Source organism: Schistocerca gregaria, chromosome X, assembly GCF_023897955.1.
Source record: "Schistocerca gregaria isolate iqSchGreg1 chromosome X, iqSchGreg1.2, whole genome shotgun sequence".
Classification (NCBI taxonomy): Eukaryota; Metazoa; Arthropoda; class Insecta; order Orthoptera; family Acrididae; genus Schistocerca; species Schistocerca gregaria.
In genome coordinates, this window is record NC_064931.1 from 551359686 (window position 1) to 551382894 (window position 23209).

The window sequence follows — 23209 nt, forward strand, 5'->3', positions numbered from 1 at the left end:
ACCCAACATGCTCTAGAAGGTGTAAGTCAACTACCCTGGCCAGCAAGATCTCCGGATCTGTCCCCCATTGAGCATGTCTGGGACTGGATGAAGCGTTGTCTCACACGGTCTGCACGCTCAGCACGAACGCTGGTCCAACTGAGGTGCCAGGTGGAAATGGCATGGCAAGCCGTTCCACAGGACTACATCCAGCATCTCCACAATCATCTCCATGGGAGAATAGCAGCCTGCATTGCTGCGAAAGGTGGATATACACTGTACTAGTGCCGACATTGTGCATGCTCTGTTGCCTGTGTCTATGTGCCTGTGGTTCTGTCAGTGTGATCATGTGATGTATCTGACCCCAGGAATGTGTCAATAAAGTTTCCCCTTCCTGGGACAATGAATTCATGGTGTTCTTATTTCAATTTCCAGGAGTGTATATGGACAATATAACACTTCTGATGTCCAAAATAATGCACTCTTATACTCAAAAGCAGTGGACTGATATCTGTTGATCATAAACATTGAGGTTCCCAGAGGTTTCAAAGTGGCAAATGCTATTTATTTGCTATTAAGTTGAGTGTATCATGACTAACAAAGGTAATAAAATTTACACAGAAACTATGACACCTAGCTGATAATCAGTGACAGTCATCAGTTACAGACAATTGTTTCTTTCACATGGGTATGTATAATAGTCCCGGTAACATAAAAATTATATAATTAGAACTTACAAGCAAACTGAAATATGCATTTTGAACTGTATGTGATACTTTCATATGACAGTCTTTGAATTACCATCGTCATTAACAACAGCTTAATAGTGTGTTTGTTTACTCATAGACTTTAATAATTACACTGCCACAGATGGTCAAAGTAAAATCTCATATTTTGTAGTGTGCTGAAACTTTTATGTGCTTCACATTTTAATGAAATACACACATCAAAAAAAGTTTTGCATCACTTTGGTCCTGAGAGTTCCAGAACCTGTACAGAAAATTGGTATAGAGATCAACATAAACATTGTTTCTGCCCTTTTTATTGCTCATGAAAACTACACATTGCATGTTGTACCAGCATACAGTGAGACCTTCATAGGTGGTAGTCCAGACTGGTGTACACACTGGTACCCAGTAGCATGTCCTCTTGTGTTGATGTATGCCTGTATTTGTTGTGGCATACTATCCACAAGTTCATCAAGGCACTGTTGGTCCAGATTTTCCCTCTCCTCAATGGCAGTTCAGTTTAGATCTGTCAGAGTGGTTGGTGGATCACTTTTCAATCTATCCCAGGCATGTTTGATAGGGTTTATGTTGGGAGAAAATGCTGGCCACTCTAGTCGAGTGATGTAATTTTTCTTGAAGGATGTCATTTACAAGATGTGCATGATGGGGACATGAATTGTTGTCTGTGAAGACGAATGCCTCACCAATATGCTGCCAATGTGGTTGCACTATCGGTCGGAGGATGGCATTTGCATATCGTACAGCCATTATGGTGCCTTCCATGACCACCAGTGGTGTATGTCAGCCCCACATAATGTGCCCTCCAAAACAGCAGGGAACCTCCCTCCACCTTGTGTCACTCACTGGACAGTGTGTCTAAGGCGTTCGGTCTGACCAGGTTGCCTCCAAACACATCTCCGGTGATTGTCTGGTTGAAGGCATATGCAACACTCATCAGTGAAGAGAACATGATGCCAATCCTGAGTGGTCCATTCACCATGTTGTTGGGCCCATCTGTACCATGCTACATGGTGTTGTGGTTCCAAAGATGGATCTCACCATGCACTTCGGGAGTGAAGTTTCAAGTCATGCAGCCTACTGTGCATAGTTTGAGTCATAACATGACATCCTGTGGCTGCACGATAAGCATTATTCAACATAGTGGTGTTGCTGTCAGAGTTGCTCCTAGCCATAATCCATAGGTAGTGCTCATCCACTGCAGTAGTAGCCCTGGGGCAGCCAAATCGAGGCATGTCATTGACAGTTCCTGTCTCTATGTATCTCCTCCATGTCCAAAGAACATCGCTTTGGTTCACTCCGAGATGCCTGGACACTTCCCTTGTTGAGAGCCCTTCCTGGCATAAAGTAAAAATGCGGATGTAATTGAACTGCCGTACTGACCGTCTAAGTATGGTTGAACTACAAACAACACGAGCAGTGTACCTCCTTCCTGATGGAATGACTGGAACTGATTGGCTGTTGGACCCCTCTATCTAATAGGTGCTGCTTATGCATGGTTGTTTACATCTTTGGGCAGGTTTAGTGACATCTCTGATCAGTCATAGGGATTGTGTCTGTGATACAATATCCACAGTCGATGTCTATCCTACGGAGTTCTGGGAACTGGGGTGAAGCAGAACTTTTTTTGATGTGTGTATTTTTCACATGATACATTACAAGCTCCTCAGAATTGGGTTTACTTATTGAATGAACAATCACTTATGCTAAAAAATAGAATAAACAGATTTTTCCCATACATTGCGTATGGCTTAGTCTCCCGTCTCACATCATCTTCTGATCATTCGCAGTAGGAACTTTATGAAATCACTGAAGGTGTTGTCCAACATACAAATTGCGTACTTCTTCATACTCTATTCATAAAAAGCCAGATGTGAAATTCGTTTCATTGTATTGTTGTTAATCATTTTTTAAAAGTTTAATGTAAACTGTTTAATATTTCATGAAACACAGTAAACATAAACAAATACAATTTATTATTCCTCACTCAAATTAAAATGTTTTTGAAGAAAGAATTTTCTGACTTTTCTGCAATGAGGTATTGAAATAACTCAATGGTAACATATGAAAATTTGTGCTGGACCACAGCTATAGAAAATAAACTTTTTTTTAACAATTACCAAAGTTTAGGAATGACTGACAGTTTTCAGCACTGGTTGCTTACATAGAATATTGTCTGCATCAGTTTAATATAATAAAATATGAAAGCATGAAGACAGTATAAGAAAGTAAGAAAATTACATCCAGACAGTCAGAGAGAACACACTACAAAAAAATTTGTTGGGAATGACTCTTAGAGTTATGATTTAATATGAATTTTACAGAGCTATTGGGTAATAATTTGGGAATCAGTCATAATCTGTGCTATGTAATCAGTGTACCTCCTTTATTGAAAGTTGTAATAAGGAGCTGAGGTGCCAAATCTTGCTCAGAGCAATGTTAGAGGAAAGCACACTTAGCCCCAGTTGCAGAAGCATATTAAGGAATGATACTTGCTACAATAGTAGTTTATCTACACATTTCTATCTTAAATAAACTTAAATAAACAGTAATGTAAGTTGTAGTGGTAAATATATAGTTTACGGAGGATTAAAATTATAATTAGGGACTATATATGATGAACAGGGGAACAATATATTAGTGCTGAATTATTCTCTCTCTCCCCCCCCCCCCCCCCCCCCCCTCCTCTCTTTCTGTATGTTTCTACCTCTGAAGTGCCTATTCAGAGAGTGTTTGCAGTTTCACTTGAGAACTGTACTATGAACTTATACACCAATTGCAGTCTAGTTGTGTGTGTGTGTGTGTGTGTGTGTGTGTGTGTGTGTGTGTGTGTGTGTGTGTGTGTGTGTGTGTCAGATCTCATAATTGGAAGGTGCAGTGTTTAAATCCCCATCCACCCATTCTGATTTACTTCACTGTCGTTTCCATAAAACAGTCAAGGAATGGATCATTTTTGCCCGCATCTCGTGGTCGTGCGGTAGCGTTCTCGCTTCCCACGCCCGGGTTCGATTCCCGGCGGGGTCAGGGATTTTCTCTGCCTCACGATGGCTGGGTGTTGTGTGCTGTCCTTAGGTTACTTAGGTTTAAGTAGTTCTAAGTTCTAGGGGACTGATGACCATAGATGTTAAGTCCCATAGTGCTCAGAGCCATTTTTTGAATGGATCATTTGAAAAGAAGACCACTTGATTTCCTTTTTCCTGTCCTTTAAACAATCCAACTTGTACACCATATCTAAAGATCTCATTCTTATTATCGATAAACTGTAGTCAAAGATTTCTCCTTCAAAAATATCAGTACAATACCAACTATGTAACTATGTAAGAAGATTGTGGTAAAAATGGGTGCAGGGAAAGACAAGAGGTCAGCCATAGGGTGAATGAAAATTAGCACAGAGAATTAACAAAAAATTGCAAACAACTAATAATTGGTGCTTCTTTGTTAAACATGTATTACATTACCTGAAATTATTTGAAGGCAATGAAGCTGGAGTCTCGTGAGATGCACTATAACTTCTCTGGGCACTAGGAGCATGATCTCGGGAGGATCTTCCTGACCTCTGGCCAAAGTCAGAAGAAGACTTTGAACCAGATATTAAAATTGCAAATTAGAATATTACACACATGAAGATACCACAGCTATACTATTTAATAGGAAATAAAAATGAGTTACAATTTACAAAATTTAAACAAATATTTATCAGAGTCAGTTGCAGCTAAGCTGCATCACTTACCTCTCGCACATCAGGTATGACTGATGAGCCAGATGATTCAGAGCTGTGACCCTGTTGCTGCTGTTGCTTCAGAATACTAAGTATCATTCTCACATCACTAGCTACACTGTGTTCCAGTGCCTGCACTTGCCTGTGGGCAACAGGAGTATGTTAAATAATATTAATTAAGGGATAAAAATTGTTTTAAGGTAATGAAATTATTGAAAACAATATTTTAGATTAAGTGACATAATGCAGTCTATATTGACTATATAAATAATTTAAGATTATAGGTAATGACTTGCCAAATAGTGGAGGCACTGACTGGTACATAAACATGACAGAAAACTTGCTAGCTTTCAGACCTGTGACTACACTGTGCTGGGTGAACACACAATGCCAGGACTGCCGTTCTGGAGCCAGATTTGGTGAGGGATTGTGTTGTGTGGGGTACGTCAGGTGAGTAACGAGGTGGGCAGCGGCAGGGAGGGTTGGGTAAGGGTGACTGACAGCTCAGAGGGAGCAGAAGTGCATGATAGGATTGTGGGAGGGAGAGGTAGCAGGTGCACGGGATAGTAATGTGACCACAGAGTTGATGCAGCACACGACAATGGTGGGGCAAAAGAGTGGATTCCACAGCCGGCACAATCTAAGCAATATACCAGTCCATTCTTATGCCATACCCACTCCCAATCCCTTGTCACATGTGTCTTACCACTGTGGGAGACACAGCGCAAGACATGTCTGATACACCCAGTTGGAACATCGTATGCCAATCTGGATACCCATTTTAAATGGGTTTGACCAGGTAAAGTTGTCCACCTAAACAGACAGCAATGACCAAACTGTAGCCAACTGCAAAGTTGTCCACCCAGTAGTAGAACACAATGCTGAGCATGACACTCCCAATTCCAATGGCTGCTTAACAGTCTGTGTACTCTGGATCCTTCCTCCTGACACTAGCTCTTCTGGACTACACAGATGGGCATTGTCCTCACAACACATCCTTCATTCCTGTAATCCTTACAGCTGTAGTCTCTCCACACCATCATCACTGTGCACTGCAGGAACTCATCAATGCTGGTGCTTGTGCTACATTCTTATCCTGTGCACCTCCTGCCTCTCTCTCCCACATTCCTATATCCCATGTACATGTTTCCTATGTCTGAGTCATCTGCCACTCTTCTGCAACCCTCTCTCTTGCTTGCTGCCTCCTTTCTCTTCTTACTCACTCTACATGATACAGTCTCTGGCCCCAGTCACGCTACAGAACTTCAGTCCTGGCATGATTTTGCATGCATATGCACTACAGCTTTAAAAAGGATTTGTCTGAATGTTGGAAAGTTTTCAGTCTTGTTGCTGTGCCTGCCAATGACTCAATGCCTCTACTATTGAGTGTACTGTTACCTTCATTCTTAAATTATTCACATTTACCAGGACATTCCATTACCATATCTGACTACATAAAGAAATGGAGTAATGCAACAGGATATAGTGCTGGAAAAAGTGACATCAAAATGGTGTCATGAATAAGTGATATATTATAAAAGAATATGAGAATGATAGGCTTACTTTAAGGAAAGCTAATCTACAAACAATAAAATTACAAAATAAAATAGTACCAAGAGAATAAAAGTGAGTCACTTGGTAATACTGTGGCTGCAGAATTTATAGATCATTGCTTTAGTCATGGTGAAAATGGGTGCCAAGGGATCTTACTGCTAAAAGTGAATGTGCATTTTTCTTTTGCTAATATTCAGATTTTTTCACATAAAATAAAATAAGTGAAACACATTTGAAGTTAATAATTATAACAATAAAAAGTTACTAAAGTAAAAAAGAAATTATTATCCTTTCACAGTTTACACACCTGCTCAGCTGATTTATCATTGCATAGACATCAGGTTCCCTCCCAGGTTGTGTCCAAGCTGGTGAGCCAGTGTACTCGGCCCGAGTGTGACCGGGAGTTTGGTAACTTCCTGTCGATAATACTGTTTGTTGAGCACCTACATGGGAATAGACCAATGAATGGTCAGCAGTCTGCTGATGCTGTCGGTACATATCTACTCGCTGCAGAGGACTGGAATGTATGGGGGGTGAAGGTGTTGTGTAATAGGATGATTCGGTCGCTTGGCTTAAAGCTGACAGAGGTGCTTGTTGTGGGGTAGCAGGAATAGGCACACTGGGGATACTGTGAAGGTTATCATCTCGTTCGTCATACTGAACAGCTACTGCTGTTGTCGATGTCACTGATGACTGTTGTGTTTCAGATGTGCGGCGGCGGGAAAGGTGGGGAGTCGATAAGCCAATTCCTGAAACTGAATCAGAATCCACATTACTCTTGAAACAATTCTAATGTTTTGTGGTGATATCTCAAATGTAATGACTCATCTGAACACCACCTTACAGGAAAGGCTGAAATATACGAAAAGTTATTTAGTTTCATTGTGATTACTCTCACTCTGTATTTGATTCTTCTTGATCAAAACTCTTCCTTTAAACAAATGATGAATAATATTCACTGGAGAAAGACTTCACATGAGAAGGGAAACTGTGTTTTCAGGCATATTATGTCAATGAAATTTGATACAAACTCAGCTCAATAACAATTTTATCACTTAGGAAGTAAAAAACTTCTTCTGTTAGTATTATTGTACAGATATCTTTGCAGTTTTAATGCTATCAGGGCCACTTAAAAATGAGATACCAATAAATCTAAGATAATTTTTATTATACCAGTATCTTTCCTTTTTATCACAGTGCTTTCAGTTTCAATACAAATTCTTCAAATGTGATGAATTGCTGTTACATTAATCTGCTGGCTTCCTATGTTAAGTTCAACTAAATGAGTATTATCCATGTGATAAATTCTTGTGGAACTTGAAATCATGTATATTTTGCACATTTATCAGCCAGTGTAGCATCCATTGTATCAAAAATTAAATTCTTACACAGAAATTTTCCATTGCCATACAGTATTCATAATCAACTACAGCTTCATAGCCATTTTATCTCAAGACATGTCCTCATAGCAAAATAACATGCTTCCTGGGCAATATTTTCAGCATGGTAACTGCTTTTTCCCAAGAAGTGAAATTTACATAATAATGTAAACATTTGTAACTGTTGATATCTCCAGTTCCACATCTTAACATATTCCAAATGTTCCTCTGCTGTTCCTGTTAGTGTATCAAATGGCAAAATTTTCAAGAAACCATTACAGTCCAATTCAGTTGTTGTCTCTCATCTCAGTCTCCTTTCAAGTTATCTTTTTGTAATGTAATGTGTTTATTATCATAATTATACACATTTTGAATGATGCCAATAACATATTGTGATAATGCCTTAATTCAAAATTTTTACTATTTTTATTACATATTAGTCATATAAATATGAATCAGAAAATATCTATAACCTGTTGATGGAGCAGCACAGGGAAGGAGGGTGGGAGAGGGAGGTGGAGGGGGAGGGGGAGGGGGAGGGGAGGGGGAAGGGGAGGGGGGGAGGGAGGGAGGGAGGGAGGGAGGGAGGGAGGGAGGGAGAGAGAGAGAGAGAGAGAGAGAGAGAACAGTAGTATATCTACATCCACATGACTACTCTACAGTTTACACTTGAGTGGCTACAGAGGGTTCATCAAACCACATTAACACTATTTCTCTACCATTCCACTCTTGAACAGCATGTGGGAAAAATGAAAAGTTAAATCTTTCTGTGAAGGCTCTGATTTGTCTTATTTTATTATTATGATAATTTCTCCCAACATAGGTGGAGGCCAACAAAATATTTTTGCCATTGGAGAAGAAAGTAGCTGACTGAAACTTCATATAAAGGTGATGATGATAATGATGATGATTGGTTTGTGGGTCACTCAACTGCACATTTATCAGCACCCTTACAAATTCCCAACATTTGCTCAGTCCAATCTCGCCACTTTCATGAATGATGATGAAGTGAAGAGGACAACACAAACACCAGGTGAAACAGCAGGTGAAAATCCATGACTCTGCCAGGAATCAAACTTGGGACCATGTGCTCGGGAAGCAAGAACATGAACATGAGCTATGGACTTCATATAAAGTTCTCACCACAGTGAAAAAAGCCTTTGTTCAATGGTTGCGCACCTAACTCACATATCACATCCATGATGCTCTCTCCCTTCTTTTGTGATAATACAAAATGAGCTCCCCTTCTTTGAACATTTTTTTATGTTCTCTGTCAATTTTATCTACTGTGCAAGCAATACACTAGCAGAGGAGACACAAATGTATGGTAGGTAATCTCCTTTGTGGATTTACTGCATTTCCTAAGTGTTTTGTCAATAAAACACATTTGTTTCATTCACCTTCCCCACCACACTATATATGTAATTGTTCCATGGCAAGTTGTTCATAGTTTCTATCCCTAGGTATTTATTTGAATTAACAGCCTCTAGATTTATGTCATTTATCATGTAACAAAAATTTAATCAATTCCTTTTAGTATTCTTGTGGATGACCTCACACTTTTCATTACTAAGAGTCAGTTATCACTTTTCATACCATACAGGTATCATGTCTAGATAATTTCACAAATGGTTTTGATTTTCTGATGACTTTAATAGATGGTAAAAGACAGCATCATCTGCAAACAATGTAACAGATCTACTTAGATTGTCTCTTGAATTGTTTATATAGTTTAGGGAAATCAGAATGCCTGTAATACTTCTTTTGGGCACTCCAGATATCAATTCTGTGTTTCTCAATGACACTCTGCCAATTACTACAAACTGTGACCTTCTTGATACAAAATCATGAATCCAGTTGCACAACTGAGGTGATACTCCATAGGCACACAATTTGATTAGAAGTTGCTTGTAAGTAATGGTATCAAAAGCCTTCTGGAAATCTAGAAATGTGGAATCAATTTGAGATCATATGTCAATAAAGCTCATTATGTCATGAGAATAAAGCAACAGTTATGTTGAACACGAATGATAGTTTCTGAATCCAAGCCAACTATATGTCAATAGATCACATTCATTGAGGTACTTCATATCATTCAAACACAGCATATGTTCCAAACTCCTACTGCAAATCAATGCCAGTGATTTGGGTGCGTAATTCAGTAGATTACTTCCATTTCCTTTCTTGAGTATTGATGTGACCTGTGCAACTTTCCAGTCTTTAGGTATGACTCTTTCACTGAGTAACTGGTTGTATATGACCGCTAAATAGGGAGCTATTACATCAGCACACCCTGAAAGGAACCTACTAGGTATGCCATGTGGTCCAGAAGACTTTCATATGCAGTGATTTGAGCTGCTTCACTACACTGAAGGTCAAGGTTGTATGGAGGGCATGACAAGATTAGCTCCTGCCAAGGGTGTATGCACAAAGTGGGCACAAAAATTGACCAAAGAAAACTATAAAGAACAACAGTTTAAGAATTAACTGGAAGAGGTGTGTAATTTTTCCGACTCCTTTTGTGCTTAAGAGAAGCTGCTTTTCCCTCAGCCTACACAACTGTAAATGCATTATTTTGTCACAATGTGATTTCTGGCATTTCATTGTGTCCAAGTAGAACCATAGAGAAATGCCTGCTACCGGACAGACATGTACCAGGCTCACAAAACTGTCACCTTCACAGCTCACTAATCTTCAGCTATACAGTTTTTTCTGCCACTTCACTACTGTATTGTATGAGCATCTGCTGTAGCAAATATCATATTTGATCAAAGGCTTCCAATTTTGCTGATTTCTGCTGATGGAGAATCGGAGTGAGATGTGGCAGCACAGGAAGCAAGTAGAAAAGATGGAGTGGATAGCTGAATTTACTAGCCAACTCAGCCCCAAGAATTGTTGCATGGTCTGCTGTGCAAAGAAAACAAATTAAAGATCAAAAATGTGAAGCAAGATTGAAGTTTAGCATCCTTTCACTGACAAGATCATTAGAGACAGATGACAAGCTCAAATAAAGGAGGGACGAAGAAGAAAATCAGCCATGCCCTTTCAAAGGAACCATCCCTGCAAGTGATTAAGGGAAATCATGGTAAATCTAAATGTGGATGGCTGTATGGGGATTTGAATGCTGTCCTCTCAAATGTGAGTCCAGTGTACTAACAACAATGCCACCTCACCCACCAACTAAACAACAAGCCTTCTATGTATCTGCTATGCAAATAAAAAAGAATTATAAAACCAACTGTTTAATCATATTACAGGAGTTGTTATTTGAGATGGCTATAAACAGCTATAGTCTATTCAGCTTCATTGGAGGGTTGTGTAAACAAACGTACACTTTGCCATTGGTCATAAGCTCCATTGCTCAAGCACCTGGTATTATGAGACCACTGGACGTGGACCTAGTATATTTCGATATAGCATCATTTTTGTTATCTGGTCTGATGAACAAATATAGCTACATACAAATCACCTTTGATCTTCTAAAATATTAACAATAATCCACACCCAAGTTTAGGATCCCCTACAAAATATCATATGGGCACCCTTGATCTTCACTATAATAAATCTCCTTCTTCCTGTGTTTCCCAGTCACTGACTAACACATTTTTTTTACCTTTCATCTTTCCCTACTCCTTTTCTCTTTAAATTTTCATTTTAATTTGTACCAAACTTTATTTCTCTTGTTTCCTATGCTATTTTATTCCTAAACCACTGTTCTTTTATGTGTACATTGACTTTAATTTGTTTACTTATTCTGTGCACTTATTAATTTCAGCTGACTTTCATTTATTTTTCCTTGTGCTTATTTCATAATATCCCTTGCATCTATCATGGCCATCAACATTTGTTGATAGGTGTCACTTACTCCAGTGATCATAAAATCTGACCAGCTAATTTTATCTCAATTTTAATACTGTAGATCTCTCCTAATTTTGGGTTTTGGTTGCCTGTGCACTATTCTGTCATCTCCAGATAATGTCCACTTTCTGTATTTTGCTCCCTGGTTCTGGAAAAAGGTGTCATTTTTTATATGTTTAAAATTTCATAATCATTATTACTCATATTCAGGTCTATTGTCATGAACTTCTCAACTATTCCCTTTACTTGATTGTTTCAAGCCTATTTATCCATACCCAACACTTTAATGCTCTACTTTTTGTATAATATTTTAGATAGTGGACATTAGTAGATTTGTTGACTCATTGTATCATGTGTCTAAACACATGGCAACAAAAAATAGTAATCAGAATTCACAGAATATTATCAATAAGAAGACAGAACGATAATGGAAATGCCTTGCTGGAACAATATGTAAAATACGGGAAAGGCAATCACTCACCTATAGTGGACTGATGTGTGGAACGTAGACACACATAACAGAAAACAGTATTCACACTAGCTTTTGAGCAAGCTAGTAGAAATACTGTTTTCTCATCTATGTGCCACACATCTATCTGCTATCGGTGAGTGATTGTCTTTCACCTGTTTTATGTATTGATTATCTGGTAGTGTGAATGAAAATTCTATGTCAAGAGACCAGAGAAGAAATTTTATTTTAAAAGGTGTTGTAGTATGTACTGAAATGACATTTTATTGTGCCCTAGAAAATATTACTTCTTTAGAGTATCAAATATAATCAAGAGAGGCACTAGATCATTATTTCTGTCTCATTATTTTAGTTCTGCTCATCAAAACAGAATTCATTTCACATTTATTACTAGTTCATGTGATCACAAACTACAAGAGGAATAATTTCTAGGCTATGGATTCCCTGTAGCAGGAAAATTATGGGTTTCACTCATAATGTTATTTAAGAACACAGTCTCAAAAATATGATGCAATTTACAGTACTTCTTATAAAACTCTAACCATCCTGAGAACAGTTAGTATTCATCAGAGGTGCACTCCTCAAGAAGAACTACAATATACAATATGCTTCACCATTATAGATAATGAGCCTCTACTTCAATTGTCTGGTGAAACATAATGTATTATGAATAAAAATAAGAATATTTATAAACTACAATTTGCTGCATCAAAAGACCATAATATAGAACTTCCATCTCAGCATTCAAATGTGTCAATAATATGTAATAGAAAGTGTTATGTAACAATGGCATGTCTTATGTTACTGACACTTGAGCTTCTAAAACTTGGTGTTATGTTTTGACATTCAGTTTTGCTTTCATGCAAACCTACATACTGGACAAATTGTAATATACAGGTGCAGACGTTTGCTTACAAGACTCATAAATGTGTACATCACTTGTATTCACATAAATGCTTTATTCACAGCCTAAACCATGTTTCTTGCCATTAAAAATCACTGCATATTCAGAATTTTTGCAGAGAATATATCAGACAATAATGAACTTTCACGAACCTCACAAAACATTTATCAGTCCAAAATATTGTTCATACTCTAAATGCCAAATTTTAGTAAATAACTTGAACATAGAATGGCTCTTTCACTATGCAGCACAATGCCTGCTGTTTTGAAACTTGCAAGTAGTTTAAACCTGTTCTGAATGGCCAGAACTCATGATCAGTTGGGTTATATTTGCCAAGAAGTTTCAAAACCACAGTATACATTCTGCTGCAAAATGAAAGATCCCAGGTGGAAATAAATTCCTAGGCTGCGGCTATGCCACTTCTCCAAAGGTTTGGCAAATTATGCTAGATAATTTTGAGAAGTCAGTAAAGAATGAAAAGGTAGTGTCAGAACTGAATCTGTGAGGATGGATTGGTGCCTGGATAGCATTGACTATGAAAGCCAATGTTTCCAGTTTGAGTTCCAATCAAACATATAGTTTTAAACTGCCAAAGATATCAATTAATACAAATTCTAGAGCAGCAGCTGTTCACCTGTTGCTTCATTTCATGCAAATAAAAACAAAAAGACTACAGACACTGTGAATCATACATAGAAGGTGCCTGCTATATTGGGACAACATTAATTACCAGGATTTATTGCCAACACAATATTGCACTCCACTGTTGATAACAATAATGGAATGATCCTTCAGACATGCATGCATGTCTCAAGGAACAGGCACTGTTGCGACTACAGCTGTTATGATATACATGAAATAGAACAACGATCAGCTATATAATGGAATGATGACAATGAAAATTTGTGCCACACCAGGACTCGAACCTGGATTTCCTACATTAGATGAGCATTTGCCTTAACTGCTTTGGCTATTCTTTCATGGCTCACTTCCAGACCCAAACTTCCATATGTCATCATTTCTGCATCACCACCTATCTTGTACACATATTATGTAATTCCCATAAAGAAAAGGACATTTTTCTTGTTCTGCAAGTGATAGTTGTTCTAAAATGATCCATGTTCCATCAAACTTTCTTTATGAATCAGATTTATTTAGTACTGTCAGGCCTTCCTAATTCTTTTTTTTTCCCACATTAAGAAACCATCATCTAGCACTCTCACTAATATAGTAAAATCTTAAATTCTTGTACATTTAAGGTTAGTTGTTGGATGTTATAGATGCACTTATGTTATGGCAATGGATTTATACTTTTCTATACTTATCCAGGAAATGAAAGATGAAAATTTTTTTCAGCTACCTTCAAGATTATCACCTATGTGTGCACGTGCACACTACCAAAAATTTCAAATATTAACTCAGGGATTAGCCAACTTGACTTTATTATCCAGTACATTCCTTTTGTTAATCACAATCTGTTGGTGTAATTAGTTTACCTAAAATCTGTGCTAATTTTGCAAATAACAATGACTGCAACTTTGTTATGATTGTTCATATGTAAACATGCACCCAACTGCTAACTTTCAGATAAAGTAGATCAAAAGTATACATAGGTAAGTGAAGCATTTGTGCAACTAATGCTCGAAATATGCTAGTAACTTTTGTCTCCATTTTGTTTCAGTAATTAGCACTCTTACCCAAAATGTTGTTACTGAAATAGAATACCAAATTTTGGCAAACTAGAGAGCACACTTCAGTACCAATTACTGTTTTATGTAAAAGTCTTCTGTCAGACAAATCTTATTCCACTGTCCAGTTATTCAAAACTAGAAATCCTTAATTGTAAGTTGTAAAAAGACAGTAGACAATGAGAGCTGAATGGATTGCTAATTATTGTAATATTATAAAATAAAGGCTACTGGGAGCCACTTTCGTCAGTCTGTGCAAGTGTATAATGTGAGTAAGATCAGTGTCTAAAAATGTACATTGTACAAATTACAATTTGTACAATGTGCCAATTTTTATCAAAATTGTGAATCCAGGAGACCTTTCAGTAATTCAGTGACTGGTTACAATTATTGACTGTTACCTTGCAGTTAACTTCATGAACTGTATTAATCTTCAATAATGCTTACTGTGACAATAGGACTGCACTGTGCACTGTGTTACTTCTGAATTATACTTACTGTGCGCTTTCATTTTACTGTTGATATGATTTCTGCTTGAAAGGACAGTGATTTAAGAAAGTTGATCACTGATTGTGTTAATTAAATGCCTGTAATGTGTAAACTTCTTTCACTTCAGTGTTAGGCTACTGCACTCGAACAATCACATTTTAAGCCACCAGCTGACTCTGGTATGTGGCTAGCTGTTTATCTGTGCATAAATTACAGTAGATGAGACTCAATTTGGCCATAAACTGTAGGTTATTTAATATCAAAGTGCAAATTAAATTGTTTTGGTCTGTAAACTTAGTGTGGACCACACCATTCAAAATAGCCTACTTTAGACAATCACTCTTCAGCCACATTTGACAGAAGCACAGCTACTGAGGGCATATTTGCAAATGTAACTATGGCTACACTTCACAATTAATGCAGCTGCAAAATTATATCATTGTACAACACATTGTTCAGGAAATATGACATCATAAAGTGAAATTGAAGACAAATTTTGCTAGAGATACAGGTGAACAAAGGTGAGTTATACAAAACAGATATGTGACATGTGTATAAGCAAAAAATGCACTCGGTAGAAGTCTCCTTGTAAACCCCTGAATCATTGTCAACTAATAATATCACATCCCAGAGCCAAACTCATTGCCTGAAGTAGACATTTAGGAAGTTGCTGAAGTATTGCTCCAAGATGATGCTGCTGCTGCTCAGCTGATAACCTGAGATGATTTCATCAGTTATGTGGTGTTTTCTCAGACGTGAAATACCCACAAGGACTAGAATATTTAATCCAACAGTGATTCAGACAATAAAAGGCAAGGTGTTTAATAGCACCACATAAATATTTCTTGAACACAACAATGCCTATTTATGCTTTGAAGATAATAATAAAGGCAATTTGAATATCAGAATGTTTGTTGGTGGGTTCTGCTTTCATGAAATATTGTTATTAAACTCTAAAAGAGGAGTCACTATCTGCACCAATGCAATTAAACTGAATAAGTTTATGTGTGACCACTGAACTGCTGTTACACATTGTGTAATCTGTGGTACTTACAACTTGAATTCACAAAAGAGGTGTACTGGCACATCAAGGAATAGATAAGTGCAAATTTGCACATATATGTCAGCCTCTGACCCACCTTCACCATTTTCAACAAAAAGACCAGCTAGAAGCTCAAAATCTAACTGAGCATTCAATTTCTTAATGATACTTTAAAAATCACATCAGGTTTCATAGCACTAAGGAAAGTCTGTCATTGTGTTGACTTGGAGACAATATTGCAGTCATATTTTGCATGCTTCCACTCCCTCCTGTCCTCTGCATTGGGATTTTTGATTGATTAATCCATTTATTGGCAGTCTATTACCCTATAAAATCAAACAGAAGGACATATAAAATTAACATTCCTCCAGGGAGCTTGAAATCTTTTCCCTTAGGTATTTGTGAATTTAATCTTTAATACTATTTTCTGGCTGTTAACAAAAGACATCTGCAGATAAACAATGACACACAAAATCACAGAAAAGATATGGAAATAAAATGTGGCTCAACTTTCTGTCATTGTCTAGGTTTCTGAGAAATTATTAGACAGCATATCATATTAACTCCTCATTTGTATATTACATGGATGTCTGGATCCCTGGAGAAGTAAATACAAATTTCTGTTCTTACAGCCATTAAATCAGTGATCATACACATATCTACAAGATGTGTATAAAAAGTTCAAAAAATTGTATAATAAAATTAAAATGATAGAAAATAGAAGCAAAATACTGAGACTTGTCTTCAAAGCAATCTACATTGTTGATAATTCACTTTTGACAACACTTGCAAAAGCTGCTGGAAACTGTTAGCAAGGACTTCTTTAGAAACTGACGTAAGTCAGATATCTTTAAACATCTGAAAAACTTGAAGCAGACATCCACAAACTGTTGCCATGTTGATTGGTATCCTTTCCTAGACCAAACTAGTATTTGTAAGTATGATCCTCTTTCTTACTGGTGTGAAGGAAAGGTGAAACTTGGTCACACATGTCAAAGACACTTACACTTATTTTTATCTGTATTGCCCATCATTGATCAATAATTTTTTGTGGCACAAACTAGGAATACACCTTCTGCTTATACAAATCTTCCCAAATGACGTCATTAACATTATCCTTGTTAATCAGCATTTCCTCTAACATTGAGCTCTACAACAGTACCCCATTCTGTGCCAGCTTTTGTTGAAATTGCTTTATGTTACCTGCTGTTATGCTTGCTGAAAGCAAAAATTTAACAAAGAACATTTTAACAACATCCCTCTCATACCAAAAGTATTTGAACCAGTTTAGATACATTTTCTATTCATAGCATCTGTACTTGAACCAGTATCACAGATATTTCCATCAACATTTCTTGAAATCTATCAAAAATGTTGACATACATGTGTTATTCTATGTGGTACATCTTGGTAGAATGAGACAGCAAGGAATTGACAATACTATTCTTGATTCCTCATTGTCTCATTCTCCCTGTTGTGGCAGTTCAAGTAACATTGCAAGCATTACGTGATGAATTTAGTGGAATATATAAGGATGTAGATGGTGCGACATATGAAAGCTTTGGTCGGTGCGGGAAGCGTGCACAGATAATGCAACTGCTTGCTTTAAGCAGGAAATCTAGGTTCGAGTCCTGGTCTGGTACAAGTTTTCATATGTCAATGTTGGGTAGTAGATCTATACCTAATATAGTTGATGCCAAGGAATTTACAGTCATCAAATAAATTTCAAAGTAATAATAATCCACTAAAGCAGCTTCTTTTGTACTTTATCTACTGCTACCAGTTTTGTATGATGACTCATTTTCAAGCAGTACCGAGACACAACTGAACTATTATCAAAATTGTCTGGCATTTACTTTACACGGGTTGAACAAAAATATCAAAATATCAAAACATCAAAAACAGAGGAAACCTGTTCGTTTTCAAAACAGCTTCCAGTCATCTCAGAATGGATAAATACAGGCCCTGTATGGTATTCAGGAGAGTGTTATGTAATTTTTTCTGGAAAGTACTGACTAGTTCAGATGTAATGACGATGGAGGTGGATAGTGATCACACACAATTCTCTCCAAAATGGACCACAAAGGCTCAATAAATATTGAGATTTGGTGACTGTGGTAGCCAGGGAAGGCATGACAGTTCATCCCCATGCTCACAAAATCACAGCTATGTGAACAGGGGCCCTGTGATCTTGGAACATAGTATCGCCATTAGGGAACAAACATTCTACCATTGGATGTACTTGACCTGTCAAAATGGTCACACAAACCTTGTCTGGAATGTGACTTTATGGAGCAACTGTGGAGTCTGTGGAAAATCATGATATGGCTGCCCAAATCATCTCTGAAATCCCACTACATTTCACTCTTAGGGTGTAAACTCAGCCAGAAGTTGGGAACAGTGTGAAGTGAAACTCATCCAGCCAAATGTCCAGTCCAAGTTTTATTGCTCCAGCAATGTCTTTTCCCATTATGGACATTTGCATGACTGATGTGTGCTCAATGGAATTCCAGTTCACCCTACAATTGCCAATTTAAAATTGGTTCAAAATGGTTCAAATGGCTCTGAGCACTATGGGACGTAACACCTGAGGTCATCAGTCCCCTAGAACTTAGAACTACTTAAACCTAACTAACCTAAGGACATCACACACATCCATGCCCAAGGCAGGATTTGAACCTGCGACCGTAGCCGTCTTGCAGTTTCAGAATGAAGTGCCTAGAACTGCTCAGCTACACCGGCCAGCTGCCAATTTAAAAAGCTCCATTTGTGTAGTTTTGGTGCTGACAGGGTTTGTGAATGTGGCATTCAATTCTGCAGTTGTCCTTCTCTTATTTTTAATCACATTTCTCTTCAGTGACCTTCTGTCATGGTTACACACACTTTTGTCCACATTGTAACTTACCAGACACTGTTTTCTGCTTTCTGTGTAAGCAGTATAAATCTTTGAGATGGTTCCTCTTTGTTATGGATGCACCCACCATATGGGCACCAACAATTTGTCCACATTCAAATTCACTTTGCTCTGACACAATGCTCTCACAACTACACAGAAGACTGTCAAAATCCATTTTAATTTATCAAGCTGATGTGAGACAGGAATGTATTGTGTTCTGAGTACATGGCATAACAGAATGAGAGAAATTCTGATATGTGATCTACAGGATATGTTTCATAGTGAAATATTTGCTGTCAAAGAGAAACAAACTTCAGATCCGAAGAAAACAGCAAGCATAAAGTTGACATACTTGGTCTTACAGTCTGAAAATTATTGTTGAATGAATATTTATCATGTTTGAACTTGAGACCTTTGCCTTTCAAGAGCAAGTGCTCTACTGACTGAGCCATCCAAGCACAACTGAATTTATCATTTTTGTTCTGCTTGGTCTTTTTAATAATAGTTGCAACATAACTGGTGACAGTGAAGTTATCTTTTTAAATCAGCTTGTATATTATTCTATATTATAATTCAAGAAAACATAAGTGATATTAAAGCCTAACATCATACTATAGATACACCAAAGTCTCTGGGATGTCAGAGTTACATGTAGCAATTTCTATTTTTTGACATTATGTTCATACATGCATCTCTTAGTCACAGTCATGCAGTTCATTTTGTTAAGATTATTGCATCAAATTTATATTATCTGCCTGTTTAATTTAATTATGATGAATTTGTTCCAGTAGGATTTTCCTGTCTACTTGCATACTCTGTAATGCATATATATAAACAACTAAATATGCACAAGAGCACTTCACAGTTTACAGAAACAAGTTCAAGTCTGTTAATCAATTGAAATACCTGGAACATTGCTACAGTTGTAGTAATCAAATACCCATATATGTAAATGGGGGTCTCCAAACTACGATCTATTTGACCACTAAAAATGAACAGTAAATCACACATTCTCAATAAACTACTGTTCTGTAAAGCAAAAGCTCCAACAATTCTGTATTCAATCAGCTGTACTGATCGCAATACATCTAGCGCCACAGTTGCCACCTGCACCACTGCCCGGGCTTCCACAATGATGCTGCAAATTCTCTGTAATGATGTTCCAAGGTTTTTTCTTTGATGGTGTATGGTAACACTTTCCCTTACAGTATCTGTTTATGAATTATAATTTAATTTGCCACCATTAAGGAAAACGAATTCATTAAAGATATCCGTACTACAAATAAGAAATTATGAACCTCCATTCTAAATCTGTTTGAGTAACAATTTTTCAGAACTGAATGCATTTACCTATTCTGTATGGATTCGAGTAAGATTCAGGAATGAATCATGCTCATTAGGTGAAGTAACACTTTACAGTGTAAAATTTACAATGCAAATAAATCATACAAAATATGTACAGCACTCAGTTGCTTTTAGGAGCAATTATGATGTTTTGATCTGTAATTTTTTTCGTAGAATTTTTTTCACAAATATAAGTAGTGCTGAAAGTGGAAAAAAATCCATGTGCAAATTTATGCAACTGGTCAAACAGTATAAAATTCATACAATCATGAATTTAAATATTTATTCTTATAAAAGTTGCTACACTGCAATTCAACCCTTTCTGTCTAACGTTCTGGGGTACGAGTTTCTATATCGGCATTAAAAGAATTTTTAAAGTTTTGATAGTGATTTCAAATGAATCAAAATCTAAAAAATGAGACTCATAATTTATTTTTGAAGCACTCAAAGTTTCAATAAAGATTGATATAGTTGATACACCAAGTAGCTGCTTATAATGGAGTAATCTCTATTTCCGACAGTCTGTTTTGGCTTAGTCACAATTTTCAAGTACCTGCAATTACAATTTTGGTGAGAACAGGTATGAGTACCAAAACAGACCTCATAAATAAAGATTACTGATTATAAGCAGTTATTTGGTGTATCAACTATAACAATCATGTCATTATCAGACACATATTATGCTGCTGGCTGTAAAGAAGAGAAATTTCAATAGAGAAGTCTACTGGAAGTGGAATCTCTTGAGCCCTGACTGAATATTTTACATGTATTAAAATTTGTGAAACATTTTTCATTGAATTGAGACTAAAACAAAACAACTTATTATCAGAAGGATTAAATATGAGTGTAAAAATCAGGCAGTAATTGGTTTTCTACTAATAACTTCAAATTAAGGTCATTCATATATTTAATTAAAACTGTATAGAATGGTAACTAGCATGCCCACTCACTGTTTTTAACAGCCAGAGGATGATTCCTTCATTCAAGAAAATTTTGTTGTTATTTGGAGTGCAAAAAATCGCTTCAGAGCTTTCTGACAGTTAGGTCAGCGTAATGCTTCATAATACAGTAAGTCATTTTGTCCACATTGCACTTGGTTTATCTTTAAGGCAATTGTAATTAAATTAAATTAAGCACACAGTCTTCACTAAGAAACTGCAGTCACAAAACACATTAGTCTCACTATAGTTTGTTTTCAGAGTGTACATGTTGCCACTAACCACAAGATGGTGCTGTAGCCTACTACTGCACTTCTCTACACTCCAGGAGGCATTACTCCTATATGTTTAGCACTGTTGGAAGTAATCATAACAATATGTAAAGTGCAGTATGCACATCAGCTATTACCACGACAACGAAATGACCTGGACAGTTGCCCGTAAGAGATGAGAGACATTGCAGAGTGGAGTCCACCCCACTATCTGTGCCACAGATATCTTCAGAAACAATAATTTATGCTTAATTCAACACTACAGTATATTGGTATGATGAACTTGAGTCTGTACAATTTTTCTTGAACCTTGCCAGCTGTGACCTCAGGGAATGAAGAGGTAACTGCTATTACCATCAAGTGGTGAGGAATCTTGCAGTGGGAAGATACCCACAGTGCTGATACCATATGCATCTCATACTATGTTGTGATCACTTGCCGTGATGGTAATGAATAACAGAAGTAAGCAGATTTTCATAAAAGTACATTACAATGTCCTTCATGAGTGGTATTTATCTGTAAAAGCATTTATGAAATGAAATTAAGGCCGCAGCTTGAGATCAAATAATAAGCAGTTCACTTTGTAACAACTACTGCAGGGTCATTCAGCATCAGTTTGTAAATAATGGCAGCAGTGGTAAGCTTCAAAAACACTTCTAAACTGTACCGAGGAGTTCTGAGCAGTACTAGCGAACACATACTTAAGAAAACTTGAGAGAGACTGTAGATAGACCTCAGCCCTTGGGATTTTGTGGAAATTTTTGGAGACCCCTTATGTAAATCAAAGAGTTTCTGCTGGCTCCAGATGTCTGTATGCCCTCAAAGATACGTTAAAGACTGAAGCCATGTCACATGCTGTAAAAATGAAGATCTACAGTGCCGTTATATGTTCCATTGTCCTCTACAATTCAGAAAACTGAACACTAATTAAAAGGGAGATACAAAAGATTCTAGCATTTGAAGGAAATGTGATGAGAAATCTGGGACCCCATTAAAGATGGAGATAATTGGAGAGCATGAAAGAATAATGAAATTTATGAGATCATGAACTAGCCAACGTTTTACAATATCAAAAGAGCAAACAACTCCAATGGACAAGTCACATACTCCATATGCCAGAGATATGACTTATAAGCAAGCTTTCATTCCCACATTACAACAAAAAGACTCCTGGGTAGGCCAAGAAACAGATGGGCAGACAATATAAAGAAAGATGTGAAGCTTTGAATGTAGTCAATTTGGAGAAAACAACATGCAGAAAGCAGTGGAAAGTTATTGTTGAGACACGAAGGAATTACAGATGTTAGTTGTGGGCAGGCATTGGTGGAAATCAATAGGAATAGTTCAAAATTTGTGCAAGACCCAGATTCGAAAATGAGTTCCCTGTGTATTAGGCAAATGCTCTGACCACTGAGCTGTCCAGAAACAGTGGTCATTGCAACTGTACAGACTTCACTAGCACACCCCCTGTCAGGTGCACATTCCCAACTTATCCAAACTCTTATTATGTAGTGCCCTGCACATTATCCTCATTACTCATTGCATTTTGCTGATTCCTGTAATAATTGGAGCCTGGTGTGCATCTGCATGGAAAAGATCATTGGCTGTGTGTGTGTGTGTGTGTGTGTGTGTGTGTGTGTGTGTGTGTGTGTGTGTGTGTGCTGTCTATCCTTCCAGACATGTCTAAAAGAACAGACACCATTTTGATCCAGCAGCTATTATGCAGTTTCAATGACCACTGTGCTCAGATGGCTTAGTGGTCAGAGCATCTGCTTAGTAAGCAGGAGCCTCAGATTCGAATCGTGGTCTGGCACAAATTTTCAACTTTCTTCATTGATTTAAATCAGTGCCCACTCATAAAGTCTGTAATTTCTTTATGTCTTAATTCATAATTGCTGTTGGATCAAATTGGTGTCTGTTCTTTCAGACCTGT

The 23209-nt window shown here is 37.2% G+C and overlaps 1 protein-coding gene across 2 annotated transcripts in view; it reads right to left on the reverse strand.

Annotated features, from left to right (window-relative positions):
• Positions 1-23209, reverse strand: part of LOC126297448 (potassium voltage-gated channel subfamily H member 6) — a 2320485-nt gene that overhangs the window by 46402 nt on the left and 2250874 nt on the right. Inside the window, exons 23-25 of one of the 2 annotated variants that reach the window (XM_049988300.1) lie at positions 6305-6440; positions 4456-4585; positions 4184-4302 (exon numbers count right to left, since the gene is read on the reverse strand). In XM_049988300.1, the coding sequence (XP_049844257.1) occupies positions 4184-4302; positions 4456-4585; positions 6305-6440 (385 nt within the window). Of the gene's footprint in view, positions 1-4183; positions 4303-4455; positions 4586-6304; positions 6753-23209 lie in introns of both variants that reach the window. The other variant, XM_049988301.1, reaches the window with a different exon arrangement.